This window comes from Bombus vancouverensis, chromosome 6 (genome assembly GCF_051014615.1).
Source record: "Bombus vancouverensis nearcticus chromosome 6, iyBomVanc1_principal, whole genome shotgun sequence".
Classification (NCBI taxonomy): Eukaryota; Metazoa; Arthropoda; class Insecta; order Hymenoptera; family Apidae; genus Bombus; species Bombus vancouverensis.
The window spans coordinates 18294642-18310098 of record NC_134916.1 but is presented as its reverse complement, the minus strand read 5'-3'; the positions used below and the strand labels follow the sequence as shown (position 1 = coordinate 18310098).

General features: G+C 43.1%; 1 protein-coding gene and 1 long non-coding RNA gene across 3 annotated transcripts in view; both read left to right on the top strand.

Annotated features, from left to right (window-relative positions):
- LOC143302865 (uncharacterized) overlaps window positions 1-15457 on the top strand; it is a 263160-nt gene that overhangs the window by 234502 nt on the left and 13201 nt on the right. The gene's annotated exons all lie outside the window — the stretch shown is intronic.
- Sgf29 (SAGA-associated factor 29) lies at window positions 4884-6618 on the top strand. The gene is made up of 2 exons (XM_033339987.2): window positions 4884-5038; window positions 5517-6618. Exon 2 carries the CDS (start codon window positions 5604-5606, stop codon window positions 6477-6479), a length of 876 nt encoding a protein of 291 aa, XP_033195878.1. The 5' UTR covers window positions 4884-5038; window positions 5517-5603; the 3' UTR covers window positions 6480-6618.

Here is a 15457-nt window from a genome sequence, read left to right as displayed (position 1 = left end):
TATCGAGTAAAAAATCATTTTAATTTTATTCATTTTCATATTTGTTTTTCTTTCTTTTCCCGTTTAGAAGGACTTGATAGGACGAACAAGATAGCGAAGGGTAAACCAGACAGTGATGTTTTCAAACGACTCAGGCCGTTTCTGTTTAAATGATCTCCACGAGTTCTCCTCGTGTTTTACAATCTCACGAAATGTAAATCCATTCGACGGCGCAGTCAATTCATTTTCATCACACCTCGCGCGGTTATTACGCCACGGAATCGCGAATAAGATATTCCAGATGGTCGATAATGTGGCTCGATATAGAGAATGGTAATTTGCTGGATTTCGGATGCGAGTTGCGCCAACGTTAGGCAGTGGTACATGTTGTTTTCTGGCGATTAACCGATTAGAAGGACGATAGTACAGCGCTAGGAAAACAGATGACGAGGATTCTTCTTTAAGACAATTTCTGTACGCGAATTTAATTTCCTTATGACTTCTTAATACGGTTGTCTGTTCTTATCTTTCCGAAACAAATGTATTCGCCTTTGATGCTCTGTAACGAACTTTATTAATCCTGAGAAAGGACGTTCTATCCTATGTATAAACAAGCGCCAGAAAATAGTTTCACAGCGATTGAAGGATAAGAGGAAATCGTGAGGCTTCGAATGCTAATTTTCTTCACCTTTCGAACGTATAGTAGTTAGCCGCGTGAAAAGCCGCTCGATCGCGAATTCGTTTCCTCGGCTACATCGTTTGACAAACGAGCCGATCGCAAAACAAAAGAGAGAAAACAGATGCCAGTCACGAAGAACCGATTTCCCTTCTGCCATCGAACAGAGATTCGATTTACGAGCTGAATTCCTCGTGATTTCGTTCTTCCTGCTCTCGTAGGCCTCGCACTCGACGTCGAAACGACCGGCAACAACGTTCACTGCGTTTGACATTTCCATTCCGAGCCGCGCCGAGGATTTGTTTGAAATATCGTTTATGCCGGTTGCTATCCGGCATCGTAGCCGGATTAACGGCTGCAACAGGTCGTTAAGTCAGCCGTTGTAAAGCGTCGATATTAGATGAAAATCGAAAGTCGATCTATACGCGATCCGTGCATCGTTCGATCGAACCGATCGACTTGTTCGACCAACGTCCTCGATTTATGCGGCATCCCTCCGTCCTTTGCCACGCGATTCTTTGTTTTCCTTCGTGTTTTCTGACTGTTCTCGTTCGTGTGCTCCGCGCATAAATGTCACGGGTGCAATGATAAATTTCGCGTGTGCGCCTTCCCGCGTCATTCTTGCTCTTTGATGCTGCTGTCTATAAATGTATCGAACAATACTATTGTTTGTTTATATCTCTCGGAAAAATGGTAACAGATAGAATTTTATAGATGAACGAAGCGCGATATCTTTCGATACGATACTTGAACAGTTGAATTACACGGAAACTCAATTTATCAACTACATGGAGGTCAATTGTTTGATTTTTGGAAATTACACGCTAATCACAGGGACTAGTAATAAAATTAAGAAACTTGTAGAAAATCAAGTTGATCGTGGATATTTTGATTCTAGAACGTCATCGAAAAGATTGAATGTTCAAAAACACGCGACGATCCAGAAATCCACATTCGTTGGACGAACCGTGTGCTCGAATGAGTATCAGCTAGCAGACAGGGTGGCAAAGTGAATAGCATTGTGCGCGAGTGTACCCCGGGGCCCGACATCTCCTTACGCCTCGTTAGACGCCTTGTTTCGCGCTTCGAAAACGCACGTACGAGTATACGGTGTAATATCGCGGATTGTGAGTGGTAAGCTCGTCGCCTTTCATAATACTGGTTTTAATGGCCCATTCTGGGCCTCGCCCAGTGGCTGTCGAGCAAAAAGGAATTGATTTTCACGTCCGAGTCCTGCGAACACTCAACGAAGAAGCGAGTGAATTTCGACGATGAAGTCCACGAATGAGTAACTAACACCGAATATCGTTTTCCGGTAGATGCGTAGTTATTAATGCGACGAATTTCTAAGAATAGGAATATTACATTTTAACCTTCCTACTTTTCTGGGCATTTGCCGTACACTAGAGTAGCTCAATGAAGCCTGTAAAATATTTACACGAGCAGAATTCTGTGAAAAGTGGATGGGAGTCTAGGTAATTAAGAAAACGACGGGGATTCCGAAGGAAATTGTTCCAACGAAGAAATCGTACTCGTTGAAACGTAGCAAGTACTGGCCCGGCCATTAGAACAATATTTTATGCCTAATTGATGCAAAGTAAGTCGTAAGAACGTCTGCTGATTTGAATTGTTAATCGGCGTACAACGCCGGCCCATTGATGTCTAATTATCATGTACAGAACGATTCAATGGCATCGAGGCACAGAGGAACCCATGAATCATATTTAAAGACAAATGAATTTCTCAGCATTATATGCAAAAGACGCGGGACGCGAGCGAGCGCTCGAACGCTTATCAGTTCGCGATTTTGCCAAGGAAAAGTACGCAGAGCACGCCAGTATGGTAGTCAATAATTACCCTGCCAACCGCGCCGGCAATAAATCAATGCTTAGAAACAAAATGACAGGGACGATGGTCGTTGATAATACATCGTGTATGTACGAATGTACACTAATTGCACGAGCAGCAACGGAGATATATACGACGAACTCTCCATAAGATTAGACGATCCCTCCCGCAATATCCTGCTGATTTCAAGCGTTGTATCTGTCTTGCATAACACGCGCGCGTACGGTGTTGCAATAAACATTGTAACGTTAATGCTACAGGCTACGAGAACCACGACGACCGTGCAAATGCGCGTTTGACGAGTCCCGCTGAATTTCGACGTCCTTCGATCATTAGGATCGTTGCGTGTGAGACAGACTCGTGGTCTCTGCACGCGGATATTATCTGTACACGTAAGCTCGGTGAAACGTGATCGTCATCCTGGTATGTGGGAAAGTGGTACCAGCAATAAAATGGAATTAATACTACGCGAGAGTTAAAAGACAGACGCTATCGATCAACCGAATCCGGGATAATCTATTAGAGTTTAATATCCAGTAATAATAAAGTCGGATCATTTATTGTTTTCTTCGTTTACGAGCAAATAATTTGTTCCCGGGGCTTCGTTACAAATGGACGTGGTAGAGGGATAAATCAAAAGGAGTAATAATTACAAAGTGGTAAGGGAAAGAGAGAGAAAGAGAGAGTGAGAGAGAGTTTCTCAAGACTGAAGCACGTGTGACTACGATGTTTGGAGAGTTAACGTACTCCATGCGTCAAAGTCATCGTCACAAATGACTTTTTTTTTACCAGACGATTAGAGTTCTTTTTTCATACTCGCTTTTATCATCCGTTGAAAATAGTTTTAATGACGCGTATGTAAAGTTGTTGGCTATTTTAGAATCGGAGCGAACAATGCCTTCTGTTCTATAGAAATAGCTCAAGTACAAATAATTTATTGCTTTTATGTATAGCCCTTTTGTCCGGTTATAGTGCCATGTCACTTAATGATTATTGCAACTACCTAGAAAAGGTAGTTATATCGCGAAATCATATGCTTAAAGTATCGATCAATTATGTTCGCCTGTATCAAAGACCAAAGAGACTAACAAAGAAATTGCATTTCTGTGTTCAAACAAATTATATTCCTCTTACCTAGCTGCTAACCAACCCACGCAGGCATATCAATGGAAATTTCCCAAAATAACAAAATAACATTTCAACCCACGCGTTCTGCGGGCTCATTGTTCACACCGCTTGGGAACAGGTTGAATCGGCTGTGATTTCAGACTTATGTGTGCGTAAGGGCCACGTACGCGCCAGTGGCACGCGTGACACGCATCTCATTGCGAATAGGTCACGAAGTTCGTAAGAACCTGGCCGCCTTGCACTTATGTACGTTTATGGTGCGCTCACGCTGGAACGCAGTTTCTCCCAGCGATGTTCATGGGATTCTTCGCGGAGAAGCCACTATAAGCGTTTCGCATCGCTATCGGCCGTTAGCGATGATGCACACCGCCTCTGATGCACGATCAGACCGGAGTCGAGGCGCTACATCATCCGCCACCTAACAAGAACGATAGAGAGCTTTTCCGCGCTAGGTGATTTATGCGAGTTGTCGCGACCATCTCTGGCCGTGTAATTTACCAACGAATTGATTATTCTTCGGGTCGTTTATCGAAGTCTTTACTCGATTATCACGAGTACTCCGTCATTGATTTTGTGTAATTCGCGATTACGTTTATAAAATGCATTATAGAGTGCAGTTTCACTGTGAAATTAATGTAGATTATTAGACATATAAAGAAATATAAAATATATACGTATAAACATCGCCTCATTCTTGTGGCAGTTGTGTTTTCTACAGAAATTCCTATTCGCTGTACTATCAAGAAATCCTCTTGTTTGAAAATACTGCGAGATTGTTCCATTTTCTTGAGGAAGGAACCAATATAACATTGACAAGAAAGACGAAATTGGAATAGTCGACGCCCCGCGCGCTTTGTGCAGATTCCTGTCAAAGTGTGCATACATTGAAATATTCGGGAAATGTTGCAATCTCTTGGTTCCGTCTGTTGCATCGAAAGCTGCAATAACGTCACATTTGTTTCGAGCGCCTCGTTTCGTGCATTGAAATAACCGTTATTTCTGTTGTCGATTCGTGAAATCGTATTGTTAATCCCACGTTATTTACGTTACATTTCATTTTATAACTGGCATCTTGCGTGTGCGGACTTTACAATACATTTCATATAAATCATTAACGAGAAATTCAACTGTAAAGGTATATATATATATATATTGAAACGGACAAAATTATCGCGGCTTTGTTGGTTGAAGTATTTGCCTCGAGCTGGCAGCACTACCTTAGCCAAGCTTCGTGTGCTAGAGAGAATTGAGAATGGTGGGAGAAGCAGTATGGCGCAGAAGCGAACCGACAGTCGATTGTAGGACGTTGAAACGGTTTAGTGCTGTCTGTAACTTCGTGTTAGAAAGGTGAATATTCAACAGTTTACTACAAAGAATTGGACACAGATTTTTCTTCTGCAGAATGAGGTACGTTTATATCTCCATATATTTTATTACGACCGTCTGCCATTTTATGTTTGTGTTGATTCATCAACTTGGCTGTCTAACCGGTTTCCTATAAATTACCTGAGAAGAAATTAATTTCTTTTTATGAGATTTTATCGATGAATTACAACTGCGTAGTGATATTTACTGAAATTGATATATATTAATAAGATATTTCATTATATACTTTAAATACCGTTGAAATTTAATTGACAAAAACTGAAATGTTGTAGCGTGGCGTACAGCGTGTTAAGTTTTAGTTGTAGAGGTCGCATGTTCAAATCTTCCGCGATGGGAGATTTCCTGGTACTTCTTTTTTTTCAATTAATTTAATTAGCTTTCTAGTATCTTACGTATTTCGTAATATTTAGATGCGTATGATGTAATGTATAATTATAAACTCTTAAGTTATACTGGAATATTTTCGTCAACAAAGGAGAATTATTATTTCTATCCGCAGAGCGCGTATTCAGATGCACAGGCAGAAGATGGAAAGATAAACATCCGCTTGCACGAGTTCCTTTTACGTTCATCTCAACGATCCAAAATGCCATTCACAGCTGATGCAGCAGCTACCCAAATACAGGAACGACTGAAGAACCTGTATCACTTGGTGCACGAGATCGAAACACAAAGGATTCGTTCAGAGCATAATCTGAACAATATTATAAAAACTTACGAGAAAGTAACACCGGAGGACAAGGTATCCCCGTATTATCAACAGAAGCTGAAGAATCTCAATGCAGCGATCGGCGACTCTCAGCAGGAAGAAGAGATTCTGCGTAAAGCATTGGGAAAAATCAACGAAATTCGAGCAATTAGAAACGAACGACGGATACAGGCTCGGAATGCAGGAAACAAAGAAACTATCCGTCGAGGTGCTCTGATGAAGATGGTGTTGAGCACGGCGCAAACGCTCCCTTTGTACGTAGGTAAGACACCAGGGGCGAAACCACCCCCTCTTTGTGGAGCAATCCCAGCAGAGCCTACGTATATCGCGAAAATGGGAGACATGGTGGCTGCCCTTGTAAAGGGGTCCGAAGAAGAGGATTGGATCTTGGCAGAAGTGGTTCAATTCAATCCTACGACGAACAAATACGAGGTGGACGATATCGACGAGGAGCAAAAGGACAGGCACACCTTGTCGAGACGAAGAGTGGTGCCTCTTCCATTGATGAGAGCTAATCCTGAAACAGATCCTCATGCTCTTTTCCCCAAAGGATCCATCGTGATGGCATTGTACCCTCAAACGACTTGTTTCTATAAGGCAGTCGTGAACCAACCACCCACTACAGCCACCGAGGAATACGAAGTCTTATTTGAGGACGCGAATTACGCAAATGGGTATTCGCCGCCTTTAAAAGTCGCTCAACGTTACGTGATCTCCATCAAAGAGAGCAAGAAGAATAAAAGTCAGTGTTGACGGACGATTTATTATAAAATAGCGCCAATATTATTTCCGATATTGTTCTCGCGTTTGTACATTATTGATAGAGTATAACCATGCGCTTTTGTATTATAGACGCTTATCAGCTGTAATAAAGTATACGCTTTTGGATAAATACCCTATCATTGCGTTCATGCGAAAAATAATCGTATTCATCTCCTCATTCTCTTCTATTACTCGACGTTTGAACAGCAAATTATTCGAGCACTTTAGACTTTGTTTTCGATATAATTACTTCTTCGTTGCTTGTATCGGTGTTTTTATCGAAATCATATGGTTTGTCGTTAAGCTGGAACTCGATCGATCGGTTCACGACCGAAAGAAATAACCACGTACTGACAGTTAGGGTCCTGTTTCCGCGATACTCTCGTACGCTGAAGGTAATTGGCGTAGATTATACGACGATAATAGCGGCATCCTTGTACACGCGGGTGGACCTTAACCTGCACTGGTCTGACCTTTCGTGGAATCGAATCTCCGTGACTCCGTTCGACCGGGCAATTTCTTCCTGTACGGAATAAATCTTCTTCTTTCACGCTGACATGTAGAAGACAGAGATAGGACTTGTTGGCCTTTTGGACTGGGGAAGGGGAAGGGGCTGAATTCGACGCGAGGCGGGCTGAAAGGCGAGCCGCGTCGGTACTCCAGCGAAAAAGGGACGTAGAACGAAAGAGAGTGGCGTGCAATAATTGATTCCATAATCGGTGGCTGCCGCCAGACATCAAAGTGGCTCGGTTCCAACCCTCGGCACAGACTGTTCGGGCCAATCTTCATTTATTATTTAACTTAACTAGCCCTGCTCGAAGTATCATAAAAAAGCGGGCCCGTTTTCGTCGCGTCGACACGTACTTCGTCCGTGTTTCTTCCTCGAAATTGTCCGAATTGCTTCGGCGATCCTTTTCAATGAACAGCGTTTTGCTCGTTAAAGATGAGGGTCGAGTGGATAGTACGATCGGTAAGCGTATGAGTTTCGAGCAAATTATAAGAATAAAAATATCCTACCAGACTACACAATAGATATTGTTCGTTCGCTATTCAACAAATTTTCTTAACAGGCCGGCCTGCAGCCCATATGTCGCACTTAGCGAAAATTCGTTTGTTAGATGTCATTGTTCGTTTCCTAGCGAGCTGTCACAAAGGATTTTTCAAAGGATTTTCTGGAATTAATACTTTATCGACCGCTAGCGGTTCAACAGCATACGCACGTCCGACCGTCAGGTGCAGATTTTTCCTAGCGCTGGCTTTGTTTCGGTTTAGACTCCAATTCTTTTCGTTCATCGCGAATGGTAAGTTTTTCAAATTTGTATAAAATTGTGGGAGCTTACAGAGCAACGCAACTGACGCAATTGACGCAACTAAACAAGGTACCTTAGTACTAAATAACAAATTACTGCTCAAATAATGAAAAAGATTATCGGCGACAAAAAGCTGATTAATAGGCTATCGGTCGGCAAGCGTTGGCGACAAAAACCGATTAATCGGTTATCGGTCGGTAAAGTGTTAAAACACCGGGCTTAACGGATCTCGGTATTTTGTAATGACAAGTCTTGAACTGGCGGGATTCACCCTGTTGCCAAGTCGCTATCCACCAGGAACCAACTTCTTTACCTGTGTTCAAGGTTAATATCGCGCTACGGATGCATTGGAAGAGATGATTGCGAATTGATCGCCTTTTAGAAATAAGCCGTAGTTAATCATGTTCCGTAGTTGCTAGTTGCCATCGTCAGTCGTTACTCATCAACAAGTCGGTACTCGTCATACGTAGTCGTCACTTGTCATAACTAATAGTTACTTGTCATCTCTAGTCTAATAGTTCTCGTCATCTGTAGTTCTTAGCAATCGTTCCAATAGTTATTTCCCACAGTAATAAGCGGTAGTTTGTTTTTATCAGTCGGTACACTACGTGTAAACGCCAGTCAATCCTAAACAATCGTAACATTTGATCTATCACGAGGAATAGACAGGTCTTCTAAGCTAGTTTAATAATCAATAACGTTAGTGAATTGACGAGAGACAAGTTGTCTTAAGTAGCTTACTTTTACGAGTTTATAATTTCATCTTGAATGGAACAGTTAGCTGACTTGTAATCTACTTTTTAATAAAATTCACTTGTAGACTTTTTCTTCGTCACCGACCTGTCGTTGTCACACAAAAAGTAACTTGTAATTTCTGATTTAAAAAATTCAGTAATAATATTAATCCTATAGAGTGCAAGTAGTTTATTTTGCTCGAGTCTTAATACTAATGTGTTAAGTAGATCTAACTCTAAGAAATTTTACAAATAGAACATTCCAGAAACGGGTTTAGCTAATCTTGTGTTTGCTAATGAAGCACTTCCCTATACAATCAAAATCAACTTGTTCGCCAAGCATACTCCCGATAACGCTCGATAAACCGAATTGCTCATCAACGATTCGCACTATTGCTCTGGGGGGCAATAATCGAAATCTGAGCGACCACGTACTACCTATCCCAAATGTATATCGAGGAAAAGGCGACTAGCCGTTTCGAAGCGATAGCCATCCTCCTCGAAATAGCGAGCACCAACGTGTCGGTAGGAGCCATTTTCAGCCGCGGAATTAATTCAACCGACGCGATTAGCTTTCGCGACGTGGGTGAACTCTGGTTGAAACGGCTTCTATCGCGACCACGTGTACTAGGCATACCCTTATAGACACACGTTTCTGTTGCTATCGCGGCGTAAAGTCGACGTAATCGAAGCTCCACGAGCCTGGAGTTCGTACGACCAGGCTAATACAAGTGGATTCGTAGCATGCAAGCCACCGGAAGCTAAACTGAACTCGTGTTCGGGCACGCAAGCCGTCCCTTTCACCCTAGCTTTCAGTGCAGCCTCCATCTTTGCCCCTTCCCAAACAGCTTTGCTCGTTTCGCTTCGTTCCCTACGTTCATTCGTTCCACGTTCTCAGTTATCCGAGTAATTCCTCTTCTCGATCGTTTCGCCCTTCTTTCTTTCGTCCCTCTTACCTCTTCGTGTCTTTCTTCCAACTTCTTCTTCTCTCCACCCTCTCTCCATGCTGCTTCGTTCCAACCTGCTGTTCTCGTGGCACAAACCAATCGGACCAGTTTCGCTTAACCCTCCGGTAATGACACGCGGTATTTTTCTTCGCCACTCGTAATTACGACCGTGCTCCCGCGAGCATATTTTATTTCGTCCCGAGTCGATCGATCCACCGACGCTGGTATCTGTCACCGAGGCTCGCCCGAGCTATTGCCATTCGCTTCTTCCCCCGGCGATCATTAGTCTCCCTTTCGATAAATATGCGAACGGCGAGGAGGTGTCAACTTCGTTGCCTCAGATATTTTCTCGGTCAAGGAAATAAGTGGAGTTCGTGTTTTAATTCGATTATTTCTGGAAATGAAAGGTTCGAAAGTTTTCGACATCGAGCAAACTTGTTTTTCTATTAAATGTTCGTTTAAGCGAAAACTCGTTAACGTTGTATTTTATGGGGCAGCTCAAATGGAATAACACGAAACGTTGGTCCAACGTTAATTTCCATGCTGCACGCGCTTTGCGCTGGAGGAAATTTTATTTTTAAGAACGAGCCGTTTTTATCGATGAGGAAATCGGAAACCAATGAGCTCGATCGTGCATTTTCCTATCCAGGAAAGAAGAGCGTGCAAAAGAGATTACATACTCGATCAGTACAGCGGGCAGTCCGCGGATTTCTATTTTTTAAAATTAATATACGCTTGTAGAATAATACGAGTTCCGATCAGGGAAAGTGCCGGTGTTAACTTTTAGCCTTCGAACGCGCAAACGACCGCGTGAAATATTGCCATTGTGCGCGATTGTCGACGACTGTTGATCGACTACCGAGTAAAAAAGCACCTCGTTACCTGCCTTTCGCTTCTCGTGGACACCTTTACTCCGGATTTTAAGCGTAGAATAAATTTCTACCTTAGGCTTTGATCGGATCTAAAGCTATCTAGTCTCGCGCGGTTGCAATTCCCGGTCTTGAGAGCACAATGCTAGCAGTTCGTGTACCACTACTCTTTTCCTCCTTGATAGCAACGACACTTTAGACGAAACGATAGCGAGTCAGTGAACGTAGGCGGTTCGAGTGGCGCAGTCATTTTTAAAACGTCCCAACGAGTCCCACTTCGTCGCACGCTTAAGCCTCGAACACGGTATCGCCACGAGAATCAGGTGTTTGACCTCCACGAAACGCTGGTCAAGTCCAAGCAAGCTTCCTTGAATAAATAAGGGTCACGAGGCATCTGAAAGTATCGATCTAATTGCTCTCTGCCCTAGTACGATCATTGGCTCGCATGTAACTGGACAGTTTTCTATCGAATACCAGGAAGCAGGAATATAGCATGTTATAAACAGTTCTATAACAGTTATAAACACTAACGACGTTACTCGTGATCGATCGATAACTCGGGCAATTTTTCTTTTAAATTTCGTAGTTAAGGGAACGAACTAGTTTTAATAGGAAGCTAGTAGATCCAATTCGAAGTTGATAATTCGATTGCTTCGTCTAATCGAAAGGGGCGTTCTGCCGGAATCTAGGGTAATCGAATGCAATGTCATAACGATCTGTCAGTAATACGAGCTCGTCAAATGTCAATTGGAAAAGCCATTCTTTTGTCAGGGATTGCTTTCGACGTGACAATTTATTATGTTTTCTCATAAGCGGAAGCGTGCATCGAAGGAAGAGACGAGCCGCATTAGGCGAAACGATTTTCTCTTTCTTGACGTATTTCCAGAGGACATTTGTCTTTTCATGGCACGCGGGTTCTCGTACGGAATCGTCAGCCTCTTGTTCAACGTTGATGTTACGAACACGAGCCACGCGATGGTGAAAGGAGGCAAAGAGGGCGGGCGAATAATTCATAAGCGGGCGGTTTCTCGTTAATTAATTGCGTTTACCATTGAAGGCGGGGCAGTTTTAAACTTCCATCATAATTCAGACCTATAATCGGTTATCGCGGTCGTTATCTCGCGTTACGGCGCGATCGTCCCGGAAATTAGCGTACACTTTTACGACTTTCCCGCCGAAAGAATTTTAATTTCGTCGGAGCTGTCGCCTCTGTGACACGTTTCCGTTGTCGCTTAAACAAGGACTGCTGGTTTAACTATCGACGCTGATCGGAACCGTGCCACAGTACAAGGTACGAAATATTAAAAAAAGATTTTTGTTGCCAGAGCCAATTTTAAAGCCCTCGAGATCCTTTGAACAAACGAACGAAATGTGAAATTTCCAAAATTGAAAGTTTGGTACAACGATTTTAACCGAAACTTCTACGACATAATAAAAGCAATTTCGAAGATGTGAACGCTCGAAGTATAAATTCCATGGAAATTCATTTTGCGTTCGTTTTACCTCGCGACAAACGTCCCAAGACGACCAATTTCACCGATCGTGCCATTGAAAGTATCACGAACAGGCGATTATCTGAGGAACCGCTAAGGAAGGAGTGTCTCGGTTTAAAAATGCGTCGGCTGCACCGGAAATAAATAACAATCCTTTAATGATAATATCGTGGGGGTTCGCCATTAATCACCGACGAGCGCATTCCTTTTACAGGTCAACGAACTCGGTTCGTTTCGATTCGCAAGTTGGCCATTTTCACCGGACACGTAGGTCGAGTTGAGACCGATGGCCTTTCGAGAAGTTACTTATTTCTGGACCGTGTCCACGGTCTCAGTGGGTCACTGGATGCGTCCAGTTCCGGCGATGATTAATTCTGACCTCCCATCAGGGATATTAGTTTTTAATGCGCCAGCGTTGTCGTGGGAATTATAATAATTAGCTCGGTGCCGCGCGAACCAGCTGCCTGTAGGACGCGACGACGTCCCAGCCGTGTCGTCCATCGCTATACTATAATCCTATTTGCTCTCGAGGAACTGTTAGCTGCAACCAACGTTTACGCGAATTTGCAAGTATATAGATATATCGTAAAAGTTGGGAAAGCAGTTAATCATAGTTTTTGCTATCTTCCAAATCAATTGGAAAATAATTTTTAACAGATAAATCACGCGAAACGAGCTTCCAGAAATATAATATGAGAAGTTACGTTTAGAGTGTGATTTCTAATGTAAATTGTTCCCTGTTATTGATTTCTGTACTCCATTATTCCCAGAAGTGTATTCAAAATTATATGGTTTTCTAAAATAATATTTCTTCATTTGACCATGTTCTGTAAATTGCCTAGCAAACTAATTTCGACTGTACGAACAGGTCCCCAAATATCTAAACTTCTTCGGCAAATTTCCCAAAGCGACCAAGTTCCAGGTATCATCTAACCCCATGTTCGAACTTCTCCACATATTTACTTTGAACGGTCGACTCATTTTAATTTGTCAAGCTACGTGTAACTTCGTGAAATCACAATGCAACGAGTTACGTACCTCGTCTTTCTTACAACGACGAACAAAAACGATATATCCTTCTTGTCATGAAGTACATCTTCATCGATATCAGAGCAGTACACGATAATGCAACCTGGCCATGCCTTCTCATAAATCCACTAAAATTCTTTCACCCATTACTAACCGAGGTACAAAGCTCAAGTACAATGGACTTGGCCGAAACGAATTCGGGACTTCACGATTACACTCAGATAATGCATGCATGCACTATACAGCTAGAAACCAGTATTTCATCCGTTCCACCTTTACTCCCCACCTCTATTTTTCAACACAGTCGAGAGTGTCGGCGATCAATCACCGGGCAAAAAGCAAACAAAGAATTAGCATGAATCTCCCGAGAAATCCTGACGCTTAATTTTACTGGAGCGTTTTCTGACGGCGTTCGTCGATAACGCGGGCCTGAAAAAGCGGCGACGTTCCAGCTTGCGAGCGCAATTTTTTCCACGGAGCCCGTGAAACGCCCTCAGAACGATCCAGCTCGTCGTGCATCATCCGCTTAATCCTTTACACGCCGTAGGAGCGTGATTGTCAATATTTCAAGGGCCGCGCGGAGTATCGAGAAACGGAGGAAAAACGAGTTGACCGAGAGGGCCGGGTCTCGATCAGCCGCGACATCGATCGTGTTCGAGATCGCGGCCGGTTGAAATTGACTGGCCATTCCTCGTCTCGTAGTCTCGCGGGTCTCGTTCGAAGGCAGGCCGCGGGGCTAACCGTTGAACCCGGCCTAATTGAATTTCGCATACGAGCACCGCGACGATTCGTCATTCCGGCGTCCAATTTGGCCGCGAGTCATGCCATTCTCTTTCGACTACCGCGTTCTTCATCGGCGTCTGGCCGGCCTGTCACGCAGCGTTCGCACCGCTGGACACCCGAAATTTTATCGACGAAAGGGAGCCGCGAGGACACTTACCTGGAACAGAAAGAAAAAGAGTTTGGTTAATTTTATTGGACTGGTATATTTTTATTATTTATAATAAGACCTACGACGTGTTAATTATGAGGTTGCTTACTATTATAAACTACGGGTGTTTAAGAATTTAACTTAACTTAAAGGCACAGAAGTACACAGAATGAGAATAAAATGCATAAGCGTATGAGACATTTCAGATATAGTACTTGTTATAATATTTTATAGATACGAGAATGTTTGTTTGAAAAAAAAAGTACTCTTTGTTAGACTATGTTGGTTTAGAGTGTGTCTTGATACGTTCGTGTAAGTTGGACGTCGTATCAGACATGTCAGACATATTTAACGAAGATAATAACCACCGCAGCCATCGTTCTGTGAGGTTCGTTTGCAGGAGTACGCGAAGAATTCATTTTCTGAGCCATAATTTGTTGCGAGCGTCTGTGCATAATATATACACCTTGCTAGGAAGTTCTATTACTCTGTAGAAAAGTCTGACTTCGCTGCATTGGGAGCTTATGAATTTTTGAAAAGTACTGGCTTGATCATGAAAAAAATGTAGGGGAGAACGACCATGTCCCTTGAACGCGTTGATTCTTTCTTCGAAATAAGATATGTACGCCAAATTTCCAATTTTGTTACTTCGGAAATAAGTCTTAATATCGTGCCAACTCATTTCTCTTTATCGTTGTAGGAAAGAAAAATATTTCCTGATACATCGTTCGGTTGTCCTGTTTGACAATCAACAACGGCATAATTAACGTTGATTATTAAATTAATACGAAGCTATTACTGGTTGCTGCCGTCGCATGCATTAGCCAGAGGTGCGTAAATAAGCAAACTCCACGTGCCTCTTACCTGTGGTACGCTTGTCTTCGCCGGATCCGCGAGACAGAGGTATCGATTTCCAGGTAAATTGCTTGCAGTAATAATACACAAACACCTGACATTCCGCGTAAACTGTAATCGAGAGGCCGGCGGCAGGGCTAAGAAACCTGGCTTCGTAAGCCCGTTGTTTCTCCACGCCGTCAACTTGAAGGAAATAAGGGAAGGACAGGCTTCCTTCTACCAAAGGCAGCTGCTTAGGTTCTCACATAGATTAACCCAGGTAGTTTCTGTTCCGCTTCGTCTAGGAGACGAAGCTTCAGGCTGCCAGGAAGTCGCTCGCAAACTCGATGGCAAATTGTCGAGTCTTGCCTACCCTCTTCCTTACCTCTGCCCTCTTCCTACCCCTTTCTTGATATCCGTTTCTCTCTTACCAACCCCCTTTTGTCTCTCGTACTGCCTCGCCATCGCCTCGCTCTTTGCAACTGTCTGGGTTGGACGTCTTATCCATGGCGGATCGTCTTTATCCATCGGGAGCTCGCAAATCACAGGCTGGCGGTTCGCCCTGGCCAAATTATCCAGGAAATTCCGGACGCTCTACCGTATACCGAGACTGCTCGTGTCGCAACGACGATCGAGATAATCTTAAACTCGATGCGGTAGATTCTCGATTGTCTTGGAATACGACGTTCATCGATTGTAAACGTAAACGAAAATAAGACGGATTTCTTGAATGACGTTGTTCAGAAGGAATATACATGGGTATATCGTGCTAGATTTCCACATCGGCAATTTCTTATTATTTCATCGACCAGTCGCGGGGAG